General features: G+C 56.3%; 4 protein-coding genes across 9 annotated transcripts in view; 3 read left to right on the top strand and 1 right to left on the bottom strand.

Annotated features, from left to right (window-relative positions):
• Positions 1–72: 72 nt before the first annotated feature.
• Positions 73–3,297, top strand: LCAT (lecithin-cholesterol acyltransferase). The gene is made up of 6 exons (XM_007198151.3): positions 73–231; positions 951–1,107; positions 1,186–1,301; positions 1,394–1,489; positions 1,574–1,798; positions 2,701–3,297. Exons 1-6 carry the CDS (start codon positions 78–80, stop codon positions 3,273–3,275), a joined length of 1,323 nt encoding a protein of 440 aa, XP_007198213.1. The 5' UTR covers positions 73–77; the 3' UTR covers positions 3,276–3,297.
• A 5-nt stretch (positions 3,298–3,302) lies between these two features.
• Positions 3,303–9,946, top strand: PSMB10 (proteasome 20S subunit beta 10). Of its 5 annotated transcripts, none has more exons than XR_009006042.1 (9): positions 3,303–4,799; positions 5,037–5,124; positions 5,214–5,311; positions 5,420–5,560; positions 5,837–5,952; positions 6,058–6,116; positions 7,065–7,177; positions 9,028–9,193; positions 9,845–9,946. XR_009006042.1 is itself a non-coding variant. In XM_057533818.1 (9 exons), exons 1-8 carry the CDS (start codon positions 4,744–4,746, stop codon positions 7,174–7,176), a joined length of 822 nt encoding a protein of 273 aa, XP_057389801.1. In that variant the 5' UTR covers positions 3,435–4,743; the 3' UTR covers position 7,177; positions 9,028–9,596. The 5 variants fall into 5 exon arrangements, 4 of the variants coding, with proteins under 4 accessions (XP_057389802.1, XP_057389803.1, XP_057389801.1 ...); XM_057533818.1 differs by lacking the exon at positions 9,845–9,946 and adding an exon at positions 6,786–6,937 and having other exon boundaries at positions 3,435–4,799; positions 9,028–9,596; XM_057533819.1 differs by lacking the exon at positions 9,845–9,946 and having other exon boundaries at positions 9,028–9,629.
• Positions 9,702–11,304, top strand: CTRL (chymotrypsin like). Its single transcript, XM_057534524.1, has 5 exons — positions 9,702–9,948; positions 10,040–10,119; positions 10,487–10,665; positions 10,972–11,189; positions 11,279–11,304. The coding sequence occupies exons 1-5, from the start codon at positions 9,837–9,839 to the stop codon at positions 11,302–11,304; spliced, it is 615 nt and encodes a 204-aa protein (XP_057390507.1). The 5' UTR covers positions 9,702–9,836.
• Positions 11,305–11,386: 82 nt separating this feature from the next.
• Positions 11,387–21,440, bottom strand: part of PSKH1 (protein serine kinase H1) — a 29,900-nt gene continuing 19,846 nt past the window's right edge. Inside the window, exons 3-4 of one of the 2 annotated variants that reach the window (XM_057534765.1) lie at positions 17,101–17,296; positions 13,494–13,687 (exon numbers count right to left, since the gene is read on the bottom strand). In XM_057534765.1, coding sequence (XP_057390748.1) covers positions 13,647–13,687; positions 17,101–17,296 — 237 coding nt within the window. In that variant the 3' untranslated portion in view covers positions 13,494–13,646. Of the gene's footprint in view, positions 13,688–17,100; positions 17,297–21,440 lie in introns of both variants that reach the window. The other variant, XM_057534764.1, reaches the window with a different exon arrangement.

The following is a 21,440-nucleotide window of genomic DNA, read 5'->3' on the forward strand; positions in this document are numbered from 1 at the left end:
CTGGGGCCCCTCCCACCCCCACTCCAGATAAGGCCAGCCCAGGACTGCTTCACTGGGCACTAGGCACGAGGGCTGGAATGGGGCCGCCCGGCTCCCCGCGGCAGTGGGTCCTGCTGCTGCTGGGGCTGCTGCTCCCCCCCGCCGCCCCCTTCTGGCTCTTCAATGTGCTCTTCCCCCCGCACACCACGCCCAAGGCTGAGCTCAGTAACCACACACGGCCCGTCATCCTCGGTAAGCCCCCACCAGGCCCCTGATACACCAGGGCAGACCTTGGGGAACCTGGGCCCCAGCCCCTGGTAGCAGAGCCTGCCCAGGCCCTTCTGCCCTTGCATTAGCCCTGATCCCTGCCTCAGTGTCTGGAGGGGCCAAAGGCTTGTCCTGCAGAGAAATCAACCCCTTCTCGCACCACACTGTTCTTGTGTCTTGGAGTTGTCTCCCCGAGGTGGGTGGAGTAGAGGGTAGGTGTGCCTGAGGGCTTGGCCGGGGCATTACAAGCTGTGGTCAGCTGTAGTCACCGGACCCTGGTCCAAGCCCCACCACTCCTTCCTCAGCCCCCAAGCCGGCAAGGACAAGGTGCCCAGCCCAGGAGAGCAGGAGAGGCTCATCAGGTCCTGCCCCTGCTCCTAGGCCCGGCCCCACTCCCTCGTACTATTTGTTCTCCCCTTGGACTTTGGCAGTGATGGAGAGCCACGCTAGATGTTTGCTTGGTGGGGGCAGGGGTCAGTGGCCTTGGCCCCTGTACCCTCCCTGACTGAGGGGAGCCTGGGCTTTGGGGGGACGGGGTGGGGGATGTGATCAGAAAGAGAGGATCTTGTCCTTCGTCCCTGGGGGTGGAGGGTGTGGGAGATGAAGGGGCGGGGCTGGTCACTGCAGTGTCGGGGAGGTGAGACCGGGGTGGGGTCCACTGCAGGGAAATGGGAGGGATCCAGAGTGAAGGCTGGTGCCCGCAGTGCCTGGCTGCCTGGGGAATCAGCTGGAAGCCAAGCTGGATAAACCAAATGTGGTGAACTGGATGTGCTACCGCAAGACAGATGACTTTTTCACCATCTGGCTGGATCTCAATATGTTCCTACCCGTTGGGGTAGACTGCTGGATCGATAACACCAGGTTCGTGCCATCCCCTCTGGCCTAGCCCCCCACCCTGCTCCTTGGTTGCCGCTTCGCTGACTGTCCCACTGCCCCCAGGGTTGTCTACAACCGCAGCTCTGGGCGAGTATCCAATGCTCCCGGTGTACAGATCCGTGTTCCCGGCTTTGGCAAGACCTACTCTGTTGAGTATCTGGACAACAGCAAGTTGGCAGGTGTGTGTGTTGCAGGAAAGTGTGGGGCTCTAGGCTTGGTGGGCTTGCAGGAGCCACGGCCAGAACCCCCAGTGCCGCTGCCTCACCCACAGGTTACATGCACACACTGGTTCAGAACTTGGTCAACAATGGGTATGTGCGGGATGAGACGGTGCGGGCCGCCCCCTACGACTGGCGGCTGGAGCCCAGTGAGTATCTCTGTGCATAGGGGGCTTGAGGCAGGGCAGGTGGCCCCTAATCCCAGCTGTGCTGACCCATCCACCCCCCTGCAGGCCAGCAGGAGGAGTACTACCTGAAGCTTGCTGGGCTAGTGGAGGAAATGCACGCTACCTACAGAAGGCCTGTCTTCCTCATTGGGCACAGCCTCGGCTGCCTGCACTTGCTCTATTTCTTACTGCGCCAGCCCCAGGCCTGGAAGGACCGCTTCATCGATGGTTTCATCTCTCTTGGGGCTCCCTGGGGTGGCTCCATCAAGCCCATGATAATCTTGGCCTCAGGTGAGAGGGCCTCTGATCACTTGTGTCCCATGGGGAGGGGTGGGGGGTGGAATGAAGCTGACTGTGGGCCTTCCCTCACTCCTGTTTCTTCTCGCAATGCCAGGCTGGGGGTGTTGTCTACCACCTCTGGGGCACAGCCCCTTTCATTGGCCCTCTGAGAGCAGTGAGCCTGGCCTGGACCATTAGAGTGTCTCCTGACAGTGTCTCAGCGATGACAAAGGGGAAGTAAACAAAGAGGAAGTTAACCCCAGCAATCTGACTCATTGCTGAGGTCTGTTCCTTGTGGCCTCAGGTCCTACCCACTCAGCTTTCGGCTGCCTTCTGCTCCCAGGAGCCCCTTTGCCCAGGGATCTGCCCTAAGCCAGGGCCAGACCCCGGGAGCCCCTCCTGCCCTTCCCCAAGGAGTGGCATAGCTACCACCTGCGGAGCACCCACTGTATTCTGAGCACAGCCAGACATGGCCTTACGCCTAGGAGCTTAAGTGAAGGAAACACTCCCCAGACTATATCAATGAGTGTCAAACAGATTGGTCTCATTTCATTCTTCCCAGAACACAGCTCTGAGCCCTGTGCAGCACAGGCCACAGGGGCCAACAGACACTTGCCTGAGAGAGAACTGCCAGCACCATCCCCCACTGTTCACACACGCAGGAAACCCCTCCCTGCCCTCCTGTTGAAGCTCTACAGCTCTGCCTCACAGAGGTGCCACTAGGGCTTCTCACTTAACAAGTACACACAGAGCTCCTCCTGAATGCCAGGCCGGTTCTAGTCCATGACTTGGAGTCGATGTTTGGCGTGGGCAAGACAAGGTTGAGCATCCAGCTGAGCTTGGGCTGGGGGGCAAGTTGTGGGCCGGGGGTAGCCAGGACTGGCTCCCTGCCCCACCTTGCTCTGTGTCCACAGGTGACAACCAGGGCATCCCAATCATGTCCAGCATCAAGCTGAAAGAAGAGCAGCGCATGACAACAGCGTCCCCCTGGATGTTTCCTTCCAGCCAGGCATGGCCCGAGGACCACGTGTTCATTTCCACCCCCACCTTCAACTACACAAGCCGTGACTTGCAGCGCTTCTTTACAGACCTGCACTTTGAGGAAGGCTGGTACATGTGGTTACAGTCACGTGACCTGCTGGCAGGGCTCCCAGCACCTGGAGTGGAAGTATACTGTCTGTATGGCGTGGGCCTGCCCACACCCAGCACCTACATCTTTGACCATGGCTTCCCCTACACGGACCCTGTGGGTGTGCTCTATGAGGACGGGGATGACACCGTGGCCACGCGCAGCACCGAGCTCTGTGCCCACTGGCAGGGCCGCCAACAGCAGCCTGTGCACCTGCTGCCTCTGCCTGGGATACAGCACCTCAATATGGTCTTCAGCAACCAGACACTGGAGCATATCAATGCCATCCTGCTGGGTACCTACCGAAATAGCACCGCCGTACCCCCAACTGCCAGCCCAAGGCCCATGCCCCCTGAATAAAGACCTTCCTTTGCTGCTGTAAGCCCTGACGTGTGTTATGGGTTCAGGGAAAGGCGCTAGGGTCCTCACACCAGGATTCATTCATCTGCAGGCCTGGTGCTTTGTGGAGCATAGGGCAAGAAGAGCTTTGTTAGAGCCTGGGATTGAATTGGGCACCTTGAGATGTACAGCTTCCCACTCTCCTGGTTGAGCTATTTAAGCAGCCTCTCCGTGCCTGCCCCTGCTCTGGGCCTGGGGACTGGAGGGAGCTGCACACACAGCTGTAGAATGGGGGTACGTGGAGCCTAGGGTGCAGGATGGGGACGATCTAAGCTGCCCCTCCTAGCTCCCAAAAGGGCAGGTGAGACCCCGCCTCTAGACAGAGACTTTTGAGTGCTAGGTGGGTGACAGAAGCACAAGAGTTTAGCATCTAGGAGAGTGACAGGCACTAAATAGGTCATTTCACTACTGAAGATTTAATTAATGGAGCTAAGTGATCTGAGAGAAAAGTTTAGGGAGGAACAAGGTGGTGATTCTTGTGGGTCAGGGAAGGCTTCCCAGAGGAGGTGGTGCCTGTGCTGAGATGAGATGGAATGAGAAGGGTAACTGTAAAGACTGGTTTCAACCTAAGAACAGCATGCAGCTGATACAGGGTTTAACCAGGGGAAGAGTGTGACCAGATCTCCAATCTAGAAAAGAGCCCCCTCTCTGCAGGGCAGAGTGTAGCCTGGGGTGGAGAGTGAGGGGCAGGAAGTGTGGGGAAACCAGGGAGGCCAGTGCAGTGTCCAGGGGAGAGAGGATGCTAGCTAAAACAAGCAGTAATTAGGAGAAAGAAGTGGATAAAGGGTCATTTGGGATGTGAAATAAGGCTTAGCCATGGGTAGAGCCCAGCATGCCTATGAGCCACCAGATGGACAGCTACGGTGCCCCTCTTGAGAGAGGGAAGACAGCATCCGAGACATGGAAGACAGAAGTTTCAGCATCACCTTGGCCGAGGACTGAGCCTCGGTGTTTGAGGTTTTAGGAAGAAGGCAAAGGCAGCAAAAGAGAGGCAGGAGTTGGGAGAAGGACAAATGGCAGACATGACTGATGCTGTTGGAAGGCCATCAACAATGAGAACAGAGACCTGGTCAATGTGACAGCCTCAGGGCTTTGGGACCTGAGGTTAGAGTTGGGGTCAGGGTAGGCAGAGCTCGGGGCTCAGGCTGGACAGTGGCCAGAGAGGAGGGATTTGTCCCTCTGTTCAGACAGAGGGCCCAGGAGCAGCATGGAGAGCCAGGCAAGGGGCATCTCCCCCTTCCCAAGCTGCCTAGGACCAGAGCTGAAGGTGAAAGTGAAAGAGAAGATGCAGAAAAAAGGGGCCGGCATGCTCTGAGGGAAGGTGAAAGCAAAAGGAGGAAGCTCAGTAGTGCAGCCAGAGAGAGGTCTAGGCTTCGGCCTTCCTCCCTCCGTGTTGATCCCACTCCTCTGACCCCCTGCCCACCTGGAGATGCAGAAGACAGCGCTAGAACCCCAAAAGGGCTTCTCCTTCGAAAACTGCGAGAGGTGAGTGGGGGAATGGTTGGTTCCCCAGCTGCCTACGCCCTCAGTGGGGGCTTCCGGGAGTGGGAGCCCCAGGGTCTTTAAAATTCCTGGGGGCGAGGGTGGGGGAAGGTACGTGTGTGGAACGACTTGGGTTCCCAGGCTTACCCGAAAGGTGAGGGAAACCGGGACGGAGTTAGGGGATGTTTCAGTTCAGTTCCCAGAAGAACTGAAACCTGGGTTTCTCCCCTCCGTTTCCAGAAACGCAGCCTTGGAACGCTCCCTCCCGGGGCTCCGTGTCCCTCATGCACGCAAGACCGGAACCACCATCGCAGGCCTTGTGTTCCGAGTGAGTAGGGAGTTGGGATTGTAACACTCAGAGGAGCGGCCGGGAATGGGAGGTGGGTACTGAGCCAATGGCTCCCCCCCCACCTCCAGGACGGGGTCATCCTGGGCGCGGATACGCGGGCCACTAACGATTCGATCGTGGCGTACCAGAGCTGCGAAAAGATCCACTTCATCGCCCCTAAAATCTAGTGAGCATTCCCCCGCCCAGTTCCCCCCTCAAGAACCGCCCCCTCGTTCCCATCCCGGGTCCCAGCACATCGTAGTCCCGCCCACACAAAACCTCCCTTCGCCTTCAGCTGCTGTGGGGCTGGAGTAGCCGTGGACGCTGAGATGACCACGCGGATGGCGGCGTCCAACATGGAGCTACACGCGCTGTCCACAGGCCGCGAGCCCCGCGTGGCCACCGTCACCCGCGCGTTGCGCCAGACGCTCTTCCGGTGCTGGGGCGGGGCTAAAATGATCCTGGGGAGGGGCAGTTGCGGGGAGGGCGGGGCTGAGAGGAGGCTTGACAGGAGAAAGGGCGGGGCTGTGAGGTCCGAGAGACCGGAAGAGGCTGGCCTAAGAGGAGCGAAGAGAGTGGCAGGAAGGAACGCTGTCGGTCACGGGGCGCCGGACCACAGGAAGGGGCGGGGCTCGGGTGCAGGGGCGGTATCGCGGAGGGGCGGGACCTAGATTCCTGTGCGTTCGACTGACCGCACCCACTCCGCGAAAAGGTACCGGGGCTTCGTGGGCGCCTCGCTGATTGTGGGCGGTGTAGACTTCACCGGACCGCAGCTCTACAGCGTGCACCCCCACGGCTCCTACAGCCGTCTGCCCTTCACGGCCCTGGGTGAGCGCTTCCGCCCTCTTCCCGAGAACCCTGCCCGTGCGACCTCAACGTTTATCCCGCGACTGGGAGGCCGCGGCTGACCTCAGCTGCCCTTCCTGCCTGCAGGCTCCGGCCAGGATGCGGCCCTGGCAGTGCTGGAGGACCGGTTCCAGCCGAACATGACGGTGAGCGACATCTCCCCCGCCCCGCCCGCCGCCCCGCCCCGCCCCCCACTACGCGTGCATTGGTGGGAAGTGCACCCGGGAGCTGGGGAAACGCAGAGGTATTCTGGCCTACTCTAGAGGTCGGGAAAGACTTCTCGGAGGTGACGACTGAGTGGAGACTGAGGGGCCAGTGGAGTGAGGGTGAAGTGCTATTCCAACATTGCCAAAGCTTGGACTGTCCCAGAAGTCAAAACTCAGAGAGGGCCATTTGGTGTTGAGGGAGAAGGGAACAGCAGCTGGGGTCTGGAGTCTGGATTTTGTTTAGGGTGGATGGAAGCAGAAGGCATATGTCACTTTATAGGTGCTTAAGGCCCAGAAAGAAAAAGGCAGTGAGCCAGGGATTGGGGGTGGGTGAACAGGCCACTGGAAGCAGAGCCACAAGTGTGACTCAGAGAAGTTTGTGAAGATGGGGGCAGTGGGAACATTGGGGTCTCTGGAGAGAGGGATACTGAAACCAGGGTAGAGGAGCCTGGGGTGGAGATGGGGGTGTAGGGAAGAGAGAGGAGTTTGGGTGTGAGCAAATGGTAAATAGTCCAGCCTTCAAGATTAACAGTCTCCAGGCTGTAGCCTGAGGGTGATACTAGAAAGGTCCATCAGGACTCACACACACACACACACACACCTTTACAGCTGGAGGCAGCGCAGGAGCTGCTGGTGGAAGCCATCACTGCAGGGATCCTGGGTGACCTGGGCTCTGGGGGCAGTGTGGATGCATGTGTGATCACTGGGACCAGCGCCAAGCTGCTGCGAACACTGAGCTCTCCCACAGAACCTATAGAGAGGTAGGAGCATGTGAGATGGGGGAATCACAGGGGAGGATGGGGTGGTAGCAAGGGAGATAGGGGGCTGCAAAGAGAGGACGGGCCACTTGATGGGCCAGTTTGAGAGGTCATCCTTTCTCCTTCCCAGGTCCAGACAGTACCGCTTTGCCCCTGGGACCACAGCTGTCCTGTCAGAGACAGTGATGCCACTGACCCTGGAGCTGCTGGAGGAAACTGTGCAGGACATGGATGTGGAGTGAAGTAGGCTGAGGCTTAGAGTTTGGAACAAGGAGGAATAAACCCAGAAAACACAAACACCTAGACAGATGGCTGTGTCCTTCTTGGGTGGAGGGGGACAAGCAGCCAGCAGGGCTCTGTGGCTAAGGTATCCCTGCAGGGGCCACTCCCTCCCATGGCTTCAGTGCCTAGCCTAAGGGGTGCACTTCATCCATCACCTTAGGCATCTACCCCTCCAGAACCCCAGCCCTGGCAAGTATCACAGGCTCAAAGTGGAAAGCCCCCCTCCTGACTCTCCACACTGCAGAGGCTCCCCCTACCACTCCCATGCCTTGCTCTTGCCCTCTAGTCCACTGAGGGCTATTGTACAACCCGAAAGGCCCTATGTACTGCCCCCACATAGAGCCTTTACCTGGCTCATCAGTGGCCAAGGACACAGCCCACAGCTCTCAGTCAGACCCCCCCATCCCCACTGATGGCTAAAATGCTGGTATAGGAGCTGCTCCCTGATTCCAAGGGCAAGTTCTCACAAGCGCACACCTCACCCCTACAACGCCTTTATCTGTGAAACCCTTCTGATGACCAGGCATACCTGAGGTGCTAACATGATGCTGAGCTTCTGTTTGCACGTGTTGGGCTGTGACTAAGGGGATTGACTCCAAGTTTTCTGGGTGCCAGGGGTCACAGGGCTCATGTGGGGAGAGATGACATGACACATTTATCCAGCAGACTTTTGCTGAGCACCCACTGAGTGTCAGCCCAGGTGCAGGGTGCTAGTGGGAGCATCCTGCCTTGGGAGAGAATGGCTGAGCTCCCCTGGAGCTTTGGAACTGTTAGAATCTGCCCAACCCCTGGGGAGGGTCTACTCCAGGCTGGACATCCCTGGGTCCCTGATTATGCCTTTTCCCTCAGTATTTTATTATGAAAATTTTAAAACATAAAATCTGGAAAAAAGTTGAACACCTATATACCCACTGCAGACTTTACAATTAGTATTTTGTTATATTTGCTTTACCACGAATCTATCTATCCTTCCCTCTAGTCAGCAATTAACTCATCTTATTTTTTTGACTGATGTGTTCTTGAATCAGCCAAAGCCCTCACACCCCTAGAAGGAGGCAAGCCAACTTACCTGTTGCAGCTTTGCACATAGGGGTGTCTTCTCTCCCTCGGTTCAGGCTCAGCTTGGGGCTCTACAGTGAATGGACTGTAGATACCAGGGGCTTGTCCATGGGAGCCCCAAGGCCTGGAGGCTGAGATTTGATGGCTGTCATCCTTCCACCCCTGATCTCCATCCAGGGTCGGCCAGTCACCAAGGGCTCATACCTTGCCCTCCTGTGCACAAGGCCCCTCCTAGGTGTATCATCTCACCACGAACAGTGTGGGCTTTGGAGCCAGACAGATGAAGGTTTGGGTCCAAACACACCATGTGGCAGGAGAGTCAGCATCTTCCTGAGCAAACCGTGACACCCATTCCAAGTTGATGAGGAATCACTGAGGTGATATGTTAGGATTTGCAACCCGCCAGCACCCCCGTCCTGGCCCTGGCCCTTCCACAGCAGAGCTGGTGCAGGTGGACATTCCCTCTACCAGTAAGGAACACCCCTGGGTGCTGAGCAGGCTTCTCTGAGTCTGGTGCTCCTGATAGCCCTGGGAGACTTCCCTGATCCGAGCCACCAGGTGGTTACCATAAGTCTAACCACGAGTCCTTGGTACCTGGTGCTCAACATTTGGGATGTGAGGTGGTTCAGGGATCCAGTCCGGGGCCAGGCTTTGGGGGGTGAAGGAGGTGAGAGCCTCACACCTGGGCACTGTCTGGTAAGTCAAGGCCTGGGTGGAGGACCTTGACCTAAAGAGACCCTCCTCCTGACTAGAGCATGGCAGGGAGCTGAACCTCCACAGCTGCCTGGCCTCAGTCCTGGGACTTTGGCTCAAGGATGAAGAGAACCATAAAGCCAGGCCCAGTTCTCAACCTCATGCCTGCCACAATGTTGCTGCTCAGCCTGCTCCTTACCCTGGTCCTCCTTGGCTCCTCCTGGGGTGAGTGGGCCTGGCCCAGCCCTGACTGAACAGCCTTAGGGCAACCCAGCTCCCAGCACCAGCCCAGGCTTCCTGCTCAGGGGCTCAGGGAAGGGGCCAGGCTGGCTAGAAGGGAAGCAGGTGGACAGAGTGGGCAAAGGAAAAAGGATGTGGCAAGGCTGGGAGGATGCAAGAGGGGGTCAGGGGCCAGTCTCACAAATGGGACAGGAGCTTGGGCTGGGCCCAAGAGCCGGGGAGGGTTTAGGAAGCTGAGAAGCAAAGGTTGAACGTGTAGTTTAGGAAGAGCCTTCTGGCTGCATGTGGGGTATGGACCGTTGAGGTCTGGAGGGAGTGAAGAGGCTAGGAAGGAGACAGGAATATTCCTGGGGACAGGGAGAAAAATGGCCTGGGATCGGGGGTGGGGTGGAGTTGGGGAATGGTGGGGAGTAGGTTGGAGAGAGATGGGGGAGAATCGACAGAACTTGGGGGCTGGTTGGATGGAGGCAACTGAGATAGCTATAGAGGCCCAGAGGTGCTCAGGGTGAGAAGGGGTAGTGATGAGCCCTCTTGATTTGGACCCCTCTGGGGGGCACAGCCTGGGGGCACCCAGGAGGAGGAGAGGAGAGGTGTGCTGGGATGTGGGAGGCAGGTCCTCACCAGCCCAATGGTCAGGTTGCGGCGTTCCTGCCATCAGACCGGTGCTGAGCTTCCGCCAGAGGATTGTCAATGGGGAGAATGCAGTGCTGGGCTCGTGGCCCTGGCAGGTGTCCTTGCAGGTACATGCACCCTGGGGGTGGGGCAGGGTTTCAGGTGTTTCATGCCTGGGTGTAGCCTGGGCCCACCCCCACTTCTGACCCCTGACCCTAGGACAGCAACGGCTTCCACTTCTGCGGTGGTTCCCTCATCAGCCAGTCCTGGGTGGTCACTGCTGCCCACTGCAATGTTGTGTGAGTGCTTCCCTTCTACCTGCACACCCCCAGCCCCCACCTCCCCACCTCCTTGCCCTGGAGGCCCCTCTCTTGTCACTCTGCCCTCCCTGTGGCTGCCCAACCCCACTCTCACTGCAGCCCTGGCTGCCACTTTGTCATCCTGGGCGAGTACGACCTATCATCCAGCACTGAGCCTTTGCAGGTTCTGTCCATCTCGCGGGTCAGCGCCTGGGCTGCAGATGGGGAAGGAAGAGTGGGCAGTGTAGGTGTGTGGGCTCTGGGGGTGAGGAATTCCGAGCATGCCCTGGCCTAGTCCCCTCAGCACCCATCACCCTGGGGGCCTGTGCCCACCCCCATCCTGCATGGCCCCTTCCTGGCTCCGCAGGCCATCACGCACCCTTTCTGGAACCCCACCACCATGAACAACGATCTGATGCTACTAAAGCTCGCCTCCCCAGCCCAGTACACAACACGCATCTCACCAGTTTGCCTGCCTTCCTCAAATGAGGTGCTGCTTGAAGGCCTCACATGTCACCGCTGGCTGCAGCCGCCTCAGCGGTGTGGGTAGGAACTCGGGCCAAAGCTCTGGGTGGGAGGGCAGGGTGGGGACAAGTCATCTGGGACCTAACCACCCACTCCCGGCCCACAGGCAGTGTGACTCCCGCACGCCTGCAGCAGGTGGTTCTGCCCCTGGTCACCATGAGTCGGTGCCAGCAATACTGGGGCTCACGCGTCACCAACTCTATGATGTGTGCAGGGGCCTCGGGGCCTCCTCGTGCCAGGTGGGCACTGGCCCCCTGTCCTGTCCTCTGCACTGTCCTGTGGCACTCCCACCCCCCCACACTGACTTCTCCCCTCTCCTTCTGTCAGGGTGACTCTGGAGGCCCGCTTGTCTGCCAGAAGGGGGACACGTGGGTGCTCACTGGTATTGTCTCCTGGGGCACCAATGACTGCAACGTGCGCGCGCCTGCCACGTACACTCGGGTTAGCAAGTTCAGTACCTGGATCAATCATAGCCTACAACGGAGCCCACCACAGGCCCTCTTCCCATCTCAGTCCAATAAAGACCCCAGGCTCTGTCCTCTTGTGTATGCCTGTCTGTCTTCCTGGTTCAGGGAAAAGGAGAGGCTCTTGGGGGCCCCACTCCCCAAGCGGACTTTGTCTTCTGGCACGGCAGGTGTTGAGGAGTCAGGATCCTCCTAGACTAGCCGTGACCAGGCTGGGCTCTCCCCACCTCCCCACCGCCTCCTGGACAACCTCTTGTCCACAGCAAGAGACTGGGCTGTCGGAATGAATGGGCAGCTTTCCCTGGGGAAGGCAGCCTGTTTATTGAGTACGAAGGATACATTTACAAACTGAGTACACAAAATAAATAACTGCACATTCTCCATCCACAGTCCATGGCATAAAGGCCCAAGTCTCCAAACTCCCTCCGTCCTACCTTCAGGACCAGGCCCATCCTGGCCAAAAGAGGAAATAAATCCCCAGAGGCACTTGGGGAAGTAGGGGGAATTCTGAGGCCATGGGGCTTGGGCTTTCCACTGCCTTGTGCTAGGGGAACTGGAAACAGAAGGAGGGGGTGTACAAGGCACGGATGACTTGGCCCAGAGTGGTCTCTTTTGGCTTGGTTTCCCACTGCAGGTGGCACATGCAAAAAGAGGAGGGCCTAGCCCAAGGGAACCCACTGGGAGGAACTGAGAGCCAAACCCTCCCTGCTGGCAGGGGACCTGCAGTCCAGCTAAGGCTAAAGCTGGGCCCTGGCTCCTTCCCACCCACTGAAAGCAGCTGTGGAGGGACAGGGCTTGGGTTCCAGCCCCGTCTGTGGTGGTGGGGAGGCACCATGACTGACAGCGGGATGGTCTGGCTCAGACCTCTGGGAAAGCAGCCACCCAATTCCACCCGCCTCTCGCAGGGGCTCCCTCCAGACAGAGATTCAGTGGGGCCCAGAATGGAAGGGTAATGCTGTGAAAAGAAGCAGGGACATGCTGGACTGAGCAAGGCCACCGTGAGAAGGTCAGTGCCCCAGGCACTCAGGGTTCAGAGGCAGGTCACACAGTATGGCTAAGTTCCAGGGAGCTGCGCAGAAGCTCAGCAGAAGGGGATAGAGTTGAGCACCCCAGGGACCCTCCCTCAATGCAGCAGCTCCTTCCTTTCGACTTCCTCTTGGAGGATAAAGGGAGAGCATGGTGCTCATTCCTAGGCCGCCCATACTCATGCCAGACGCTAGATGGCTCCTTCATGCAGCTGCAGAGGAGGGAACAGCAGCACCTGAAGGGAGAGGCAACACCAAGGGTGGAACCAAGGCTGACACTGGAATCCTGATGGGGCTCTCCCTCGGAAGCCCCTGCCCTTTGCTTTGGCCCAGGTGCCCCCATCCCCCAGGTAGCAGCAGTGGGGCTCCTTTTAACCCCGCACAGTTGGGAAGGAGGCACCTGGGGAATAGAATGGGCATCCAAGGGGGAGAGGGAGGTGATAGTAGGCTCTATAAAGAAGGCACTGAGTGCAGCAGGCTGGTGGGCAGGAACTCTCATAGTCAGAGAGAGGCTGAAGCCTGGAGCAAGCCTGCTACCAACGTGGCCACACAGTCCAGAGGGCCAAGGACCATTCCATGGTCCTACCACCAGAGATCCTGGCAAGTCCTGGGGCCAGGAGGGGTCCCTGGGGGCACCATGAAGGAAGACAGATCTTGGCTGGGAGGTGGGAGGCTGTTTAGACTTAGCCAGGGGCTGAGAGTCCAGCCAAGGCACAAACTGTGGGCCTACCCGGGCCTCGCACTGGAGCATAGTCATGAGGATCAGGGCGCCATGGAATGTGGGGCGGGGGGAGGGCAGACAGGAAGGCTTGGTAGAGGAAAGGGGGGATTCCAGAACTAACTGTCCCGAAGAGTCCTGGGACCACAGGACACCCTCTACCTGGCACTGCATGCTCATTTGGTCTAGGGAAGAGCCAAGAGGTGAGGAGACTGAAGGCCAGGTCCTGCCCTTCCCCCAATATGTACCAGAGCAGTTGTCCAGCAAAAGGAGCATTAGTGCCAGACCAGGCTCCCCGTTCAGGGGGCTCGTACGCCCCAGGGCTCCCTCCACTCTGTCGCACCAGACTCAGGCCCAGGGTGAAGATGGGGACTGCTGAAGGCACAGAGAAGGGGCTGGGGCCATTCACCTACCACTGACCATAGAGACCTATCTCTAGAGAGGGCGGTGGGCCCAGATGGCACAGCGATGTGTGGCCAGGCTGGGGCCATGCCATGTCTGCACCCCAGCCTGGCAGCTCAGCCATTGTACTGCTGCTGGTAGCGCAGGTTGAGCTCCCGCAGCTCTCGCTCCCGCACTCGGCGAGACTTGTTGGATCGTGTAGAGCGGCTGGAACGCGTGGACTGGGCAGATTTGGTGCTCTGGCAGCGCGAGGAGGCGCGTTTGAGGAGGTTCTGGGAGATGGAGCGGTGCAGATTCTTCATAGACGAAGAGGCTGCCATGCTCACCACCCACGGATGCCTCAGGGCCTGCAGTGCCGTCATACGGGCGCCGGGGTCCACCGTCAGCAGGCGGTCAATGAAGTCCTTGGCCAGGTTGGACACGCTGGGCCAGGGCTAGAAGCCAAGGACAAGCATTAGAGCGAGCACACTCAACATTGCCCTGAACATCCCGATGACGTCACTTACACAGCACTCAGACCTGTCCAGTAGCCCTGCACTCTCCCCCTAGAGAGAGGAACTGCCCGGCTCCTCCCACGCAGAGCATTCCGGGCCTCCCCTTCCCACCCAGTGCTGACTCAGGCCACTGAGCAGAGGCTGCCCTCTGAGTGACAAGGAATGTGCTAGGAGGTGAAGGATCCACCCCTTCCCCGAGGAGCAAACTTCAAAGGTGCCCTGGACTCAAAGCCTGGTTCAAGGAGGTGGTCCCCGTCAAGACCACCCAACCTACCCCAGGACCACCATAACTCAGGGCGATTTAATGAGAACGACCCAAACCTTCCACCATATCTTGAGCCGGACTTAAGCTCCCATCACTGGATGCCCATACCGGGCCACTTCCTAGTCCTTAAAAACAGGGTCCGCCCTCCCTTCCACCTGAAAAAGTGGCCAAAATAATCACTGCATCCTCTGCATCAGCCTCAGCCTCAGCCTCTCAGCCATGAGGAGAAAAGGAAACAATTCAAGGCAACTAGATTTCTCCATCTGCTGGGATAGCAGGGGGATCCCAGGAGCCCAGCAGGGATCAGGACCCTTCTCAGGGGTGCTTCTCATGTCTGCATGACCTCTCTAAGCCACACAGGGGCTCCTGGCAGTACCCTGTGCCAACCTCGTTTTAGTGTATTCTTTCCTCAGCACAAAGCCTGCTCTGCTACGCGCACCCACGGCTGCCTCATCTCAGCCACACACCGAACAGCCGTCTGTCTCAGGGCCTCAGCCTGCACAAATTGTCTTCACCTGGCTGAATCCTCAGGTTCTCAGGTTAAAGGACACTTGCTCACACTCCCTCTCTTAGCCCCCAGTGCTAAGCAGCTATTCGAATAATTTCAAGTTTATTCTTCCCATTAGACCATGCTTAGCTGTTCACCAGTGCCTGGTGCCGGGCATACAGGAGGCACTCAGTAGACAGAGGCTCAGCCAGTAAACAACCCATGCATGGCACCTGATGGGTGCCCTCTCCTGCAGCTGCTTCCAGGATGTGGGGCTCAGATGCCCGGGCCCTTGACTTACTCTGCCGAAGGAGGGCAGATGCAGCACTTCTCCGAGTCCCTGCATCTCATGGGAGCACTCTGGCACGGGCTCTTGACACTCTCCAAAGGGTGGGTGGCTAGGACTTTTGCTGAACCTGCTCCAGGTGGTTCGGCTGGGATGCCAGGGGTACTATCACCCTCCTTCCTGTCTGGTGAGAGGTCTGACTGTTCTACCCCATGGTGCCCTTCACCTTGAGGAGCCCCTGAACACACTCTCCAAGGGGCTCAGGGAAGTCTGAGAGCCCACATTTTGGGTAGCTGCACGCCCACTCAGCAGACACACTAACACAGTATCGCTACCCCCAGTCAGGCTTCCTTGACCCCCAACTCTTCCCCCATGCCCTTCCCCACTGATTTCGATGTACCGGGAGGCAGTGGGTGGGGTGGGGTAGGAAACAAGGAAAAGACTCATCTGGAGTCCTGAAGAAGGGGTGGAGCTACTTGTAGTTGTTATCCTCACTTGCCCTTTGGAAGGCAAATCTCAACTTCTACTGAGCTGAACTGGAAGAAAGTCACAGAAAGCCCAGATTTCTAAATAGCCACCTAACAGGGTCCTCCTCACCAATGGGCCAGCTCCCAGTGATTCCTGGCAAGCGACTGGCCTCCAGGAGGAGGGCAGTTAGGGCCCATAAATCCCGTGCTGTCTGAGAGCAGTGAGGGAGAGCAGGGAGCAACAGCCCTCCCATGCAGGCAGCCTGGTCCACATTTCCCTGCAGGCCTGTGTAACTCAGGGCTCTGATACTGAGGCTGACATGCAGGGTGACTGGACTAGACAGTTGCCACAGTAGCTGTGGGCTCTCAGTTCAAGAAAGCCCCATGGCTTGCTGCTGCCACCTGAACACAAAGAGCCATTGTGAGGGGCCAGCCAATCTAGACCACAGACACACTGTGGCCCCTGTCACTCATTTGAGAAATGGAAAGACGCAGGCATAATGGGGCCACTGATGGACAAAGCAAACCTAGAGCTGGAACAGGTCATGGGAATACCTGTGCTTGTGCTGCACGGCGGCTTTTATGGTCTCCAAGAAAAGGAGAAATCACTGGGGAACACACTGCAGCTCAGCCTGGCCTGTTGGCGGGACAGCTCCAAGACAGAGCTGCCGGCCCAGGCCAGCCAAACAGGGCTGGGACATGGATTCGGCCCCTGGCCCTTGGTCCAGTCAAGCCAGAAGAGAGGCAACTCCTCTGCAAATGACAGAATAAAAAGTGGCGAAGCTGGACTCACAAGTCAGGAACCTGAACACAGATGGATCGGAGGCATCCCCACTTCATATCCATACCCAGTCAAACCAAGGCCTCCTGCAGCTCCAAACCAGTCCAGTGCAGCCTCAGATGGGCCTCTCACGAGACACGCACTGTGGGCTTAAGCATCTCCACCTCCAGAGAGACACAGGCTCACACCAGCTGGCAACCCCTGCTGCTTGTTGCCATGATCGCCAAAGTGAGCCGGATTGATCTGCCCCTCCTCCTCCCCCAGGCGCTCGCCTCTCCAATTACCTTGTACAGGCAGCAGTGTGAGGAATGCTGATGGGCTCATTAGTCTGAGGGCCAGCCCACCCTCTCTGGCAGGCCCCAGCTCTCCCCCATCTTTGAAGAACTGTGAGCAGCTGGGCCAGGTGGGTCCCCTAAGGCAATGTGACTCGAGCTGTCCTGACATGAGAACCGGGCTGTGCAATGGCACCCAGCCTAACCCTCACACACTGAGGGACCTGCAGTGGGAAGTCAAACAGGACAAACACGGGAAGGTGGTCCTCAAGCCAACCCACTGACAGCGGGGCAGGGGCTTATGTTGACCTCCAGAATAGTGGCCCCTTGGAGGTCTCCAACAGGGCTCACAAAAGCGAAGCAAGGCCTTCCACACTCACCCATGGCCACGCTTCTGGCCAAGTCCAATTCAGCACCTCCTGAGAAAGCGATCGGGACCTCGCTGGTGGCACAGTGGTTAAGACTCCGTGCTCCCAATGCAAGGGGCCCGGGTTCGATCCCTGGTCAGGAAACTAGATCCCACATGCATGCCGCAACTAAGTGTTCACATGCCACAACTAAGGAGCCCATGTGCCGCAACTAAGGAGCCAGCGAGCCACAACTAAGGAGCCGGTGAGACGCAACTAAAGAGCCCTCAAGCAGCAACCAAGGCGCCCTCGAGCTGCAACTAAGGAGCCCGCCTGCTGCAACTAAGGAGCCCACGAGCTGCAAATAAGGAGCCCACCTGCCGCAACTAAGACCCAGCACAACCAAATTAAAAAAAAGAAAGCGATCAACACATGCAGACCAACCCACCTGCTTCCCCAACATGCTCGGGCCTCTGGAGCCATATGAGTATGTCTGGCAGCCTCTGACTGACTGGCCAGGTAACATTCTGTTCCTCATATGCAGCCAAGTGAGGAAAAGAAAAACGGGAACTCCCTGGCAGTCCAGTGGTTAGGATTCCACTCTTCCACTGCAGGGGGCACGGGTTTGATCCCTGGTCGGGGAACTAAGATCCCACATGCCGCACGGTGGAGCCAAAAGAAAGAGAAAGAAAAATGGGCATGAGGAAAAAGGAAAATGATAAACTGTCATGCTCTTCAGTTTCCACAGCTCTAACTGCCAGCTGTGGGTAAAGGACAGAACTTTTGCCTCAGTATACTTGGGGCCAGATCAGGGACACATGTAAGCCTCAGGTGGGTGGCAGAAGGGACAGGCCCCAGGTACCACTTGGCCAGTCTCCTAGAGGCTTCCACCCATTTCTCGGCTGGCAAAGAGCATGGGGCATGAAAGGGAACATCAAAATGTCAGTCGGCCTTGCCTCCAGACACTCAGGTCTCCCTGAGACCTGAGTGTGCAGAGGACAGCTGCAATACTCAGGGTGACAGCCCGCACCCTCCTGGCCACAAGTCAGTCTCTCATGAGCTGTGTGGGTGAGGGGTCCTGCCCCAAGAGGAGGACAAGAAGAGGCTGTAGGAGGAAGGGCATCACCTCCACCCTGTTTCTGACCATCGAGCTTGCCGCCCTTCTGCCTACGCTGTAACCCCCAGAGTCCTTGCAGCTCGGATACCTACTCCTGATGCTGTAACAGCAGAGAAACCAACAGGGTAGAAGAAGGATCTCCCCCATGAGCACTTCCTAACCAACTTCACCCTCCTCATCGCCCTGCTTCCGTGGGAGCAGTCACTCCTGGTGACACTCAGCAGCTGAATCCAACTCTCCCTTCAGAGGGAGGCACCAGACCAGAAATGGCTTGCCACTCCAGCTCAGAGGACACACTTCCTCCCGTCCCAGTCTCATTCACTTGCTCTAGCTCTAATGTCACAAGGGCCTGGCAAGAAGAATGCTACTCAAGCTACTTCCATGGTCCTGCCTTGAGCCCCAGGGCTAAGGGAACAAGGGCTGGAACCAGCTCTCGAGGCCTAGGCTGTAGAGGGAGGAAGAAGCTGCTTCCTTCCAGCAGCAAACCCAGCTCACGGGGCTTACCCTAGACACCCTCTGGTAAGCAGGTCTGACAGCTCTCAAGTAAGGGGAGAAAAAGGCCTAGCGTCTCTTTGGGATGGCATCTGAGTGACAGACTGAAGTGCTGGGCTGGAAGCCCAGTGACCTGCGTTCTAGGTCTACCGTCTCGGCTGACCGTAGAGAAATCACAGCCTCCTCACTTTTAATATGAAGGAGCTGAATGCGATGAATTCTAAGTCTCTTCCAGTTTATAAAGTCCTGGGTTGTAAGAAGATGGCTCCCCATCTTTTTTCCCCACTTGGCTGCATGTGAGGAAGAGAAGTAGAGCATCTAACATTTAAGCTGACTTGATGTCTTGACCTTTATGGGTTCTCTTCCAGCCCGTGATGACACTGGGGAAGGTTCCGTGGCAGAGAAGGAAGCCCAGGCAAAGAGATGCTAGGGGAAGAACGGGGAGAAAGAAGCCTGGGCTTTGCTCCCATGACTCAGTTCTTCCCTCAGCTTTGTCTTAACATGTGTTTTCAGATCCAGCATTCCCACGTTCAAAGCCCTCCTTCCTGTACTGACATGGGCCTGAATGAGAGCAGAGAGAAGGGCACAGAGGAAATTCTGGGAAATGGAGCTTCAGGTTTACTCAGGAGAGCAGAACTATTAGTATGATAAGAACAGCACACTCTGATGTTAACCATGAGGAAAAGTGTTTTGAAAAAATCAGCACAATTAGACACTGTGGGGCTGTAGAGCCAGCATCTCCTCCTCTGGTCAAGACACTCACCATCCTGGTGTCTGGACTTGCAGACCAGACAGTATCCACCGTGCTGAGACCATGTTGTGGGTGGGGGGGCCTGAGCAGCAGAAAAGAGAAAGATGTTGAGGGAGAGAGGCTGACAGGAGAAAAAGGAAGAAGATAGTAGAGGTTTAAAAAGAGGCAGAGGAGCTTCCCTGGTGGCACAGTGGTTAAGAATTCGCCTGCCAACGCAGGGGACACGGGTTCGAGCCCTGGTCCGGGAAGATCCCACATGCTGCGGAGCAACTAAGCCTGTGCGCCACAACTACTGAGCCTGCGCTCTAGAGCCCGCAAGCCACAACTACTGAGCCCACGTGCCGCAACTACTGAGCCTGCAGGCTACAGCCCACGTGCCACAACTACTGAAGCCTGTGTGCCTCAAGCCCATGATCTGCAACGAGAAGCCGCCGAAATGAGAAGCCCGCGCACCGCAGTGAAGAGTAGCCCCCGCTCGACACAACTGAAGAAAGACCGCACACAGCAACGAAGACCCAACGCAGCCAAATATAAATAAATAAATAAATACATTTATTTTAAAAAAAGAGGCAGAGAATCTCGAAGATAAAAATAAAATGAGAAAAGGCGTGACAACTTAAAGGATGGTAAAGCTGCATTCTAAAACTTGAGATGGGGGGCTTCCCTGGTGGCGCAGTGGTTGAGAATCCGCCTGCCAATGCAGGGGACACGGGTTCGAGCCCTGGTCTGGGAAGATCCCACATGCCGCGGAGCAACTGGGCCCGTGAGCCACAACTACTGAGCCTGCGCGCCTGGAGCCTGTGCTCCGCAACAGGAGAGGCCGCGATAGTGAGAGGCCCGAGCACCGCGATGAAGAGTGGCCCCCGCTCGCCGCAACTGGAGAAAGCCCTCGCACAGAAACGAAGACCCAACACAGCCATAAATTAATTAATTAATTAATTAATTAAAAAAAAAAAAAACTTGAGATGGGGACTTCCCTGGCAGTCCAGTGGTTAAGACTCTGTGTTTCCAATGCAGGGGGTGTGGGTTCGATCCCTGGTCGAGGAACTAAGATCCCACATGCTGTGCGGTGCGGCCAAGAAAATATTTTAAATTATTAAAGAAATGCAAATCAAAACTACAAGGAAGCATCACCTCACACCGGTTAGAATGGCCATCATCAGAAAATCTATGAACAACAAATGCTGGAGAGGGTGTGGAGAAAAGGGAACCCTCTTGCACTGTTAGTGGGAATGTAAATTGATACAGCCACTATGGAGAACAGTATGGAGGTTCCTTAAAAAACTAAAAACAGAATTACCATATGACCCAGCAATCCCACTACTGGGCATATACCCAGAGAAAACCATAATTCAAAAAGACACATGCACCCCAATGTTCACTGCAGCACTATTTACAATAGCCAGGACATGGAAGCAACCTAAGTGTCCATCGACAGATGAATGGATTAAGAAGATGTTGCACATATATACAATGGAATATTACTCAGCCATAAAAAGAAACGAAATTGAGTTATTTGTAGTGAGGTGGATGGACCTAGAGTCTGTCATACAGAGTGAAGTTAAGTCAGAAAGAGAAAAACAAATACCGTATGCTAACACATATATATGGAATCTAAAAAAAAAAAATTGTTCTGATGAACCCAGGGGCAGGACAGGAATAAAGACACAGACGTAGAGAATGGACTTGAGGACATGGAAGGGGGAAGGGTAAGCTGGGAAGAAGTAAGAGAGTAGCACTGACATATATACACTATCAAATGTAAAATAGATAGCTAGTGGGAGGCAGCTGCATGGCACAGGGAGATTAGCTCGGTGCTTTGCAACCACCTAGAGGGATGGGATAAGGAGGGCGGGAGGGAGACACAAGAGGGAGGGGATATGGGGATATATGTATGCATATTGCTGATTCACTTTGTTATACAGCAAAAACTAACACAACACTGTAAAGCAATTATACTCCAATAGAGATGTAAAAAAAAAAAAAGACACATGCACCCCAATGTTCACTGCAGCACTACTTACAATAGCCAGGTCTTGGAAGCAACCTAAATGCCTAACAACAGACGAATGGATAAAGATGTGGTACATATATACAATGGTATATTACTCAGCCATAAAAAGGGAACGAAACTGGGTCATTTGTAGAGACATGGATGGATCTAGAGACTGTCATACAGAGTGAAGCAAGTCAGAAAGAGAAAAACAAATATCGTATATTAATGCATATATGTGGAATCTAGAAAAATGGCACAGATGAACCAGTTTGCAGGGCAGAAATAGAGACACAGATGTAGAGAACAAACGTATGGACACCAAGGGGGGAAAGTGGCAGGGGGTGGGGGGAGTGGGGATGAATTGGGAGATTGGGATTGACATATATACACTAATATGTATAAAATAGATAACTAATAAGAACCTGCTGTATA

This window comes from Balaenoptera acutorostrata, chromosome 19 (assembly GCF_949987535.1).
Source record: "Balaenoptera acutorostrata chromosome 19, mBalAcu1.1, whole genome shotgun sequence".
Classification (NCBI taxonomy): domain Eukaryota; kingdom Metazoa; phylum Chordata; class Mammalia; order Artiodactyla; family Balaenopteridae; genus Balaenoptera; species Balaenoptera acutorostrata.

Excerpts from the sequence above, each read along its gene's own strand:
- CTRL (XM_057534524.1), top strand. The coding sequence starts at position 9,837 with ATGGTCAGGTTGCGGCGTTCCTGCCATCAGACCGGTGCTGAGCTTCCG. Across the intron at positions 10,666-10,971 it reads CAGCCGCCTCAGCGGTGTGG|GGTGACTCTGGAGGCCCGCT; the intron begins GTAGGAACTCGG and ends TCCTTCTGTCAG. Across the intron at positions 11,190-11,278 it reads CCCAGGCTCTGTCCTCTTGT|GTGTTGAGGAGTCAGGATCC; the intron begins GTATGCCTGTCT and ends CTGGCACGGCAG.
- LCAT (XM_007198151.3), top strand. The coding sequence starts at position 78 with ATGGGGCCGCCCGGCTCCCCGCGGCAGTGGGTCCTGCTGCTGCTGGGG. Across the intron at positions 232-950 it reads CACACGGCCCGTCATCCTCG|TGCCTGGCTGCCTGGGGAAT; the intron begins GTAAGCCCCCAC and ends TGGTGCCCGCAG. Across the intron at positions 1,108-1,185 it reads TGCTGGATCGATAACACCAG|GGTTGTCTACAACCGCAGCT; the intron begins GTTCGTGCCATC and ends CACTGCCCCCAG.
- PSMB10 (XM_057533818.1), top strand. The coding sequence starts at position 4,744 with ATGCAGAAGACAGCGCTAGAACCCCAAAAGGGCTTCTCCTTCGAAAAC. Across the intron at positions 4,800-5,036 it reads TCCTTCGAAAACTGCGAGAG|AAACGCAGCCTTGGAACGCT; the intron begins GTGAGTGGGGGA and ends CTCCGTTTCCAG. Across the intron at positions 5,561-5,836 it reads TTGCGCCAGACGCTCTTCCG|GTACCGGGGCTTCGTGGGCG; the intron begins GTGCTGGGGCGG and ends CTCCGCGAAAAG.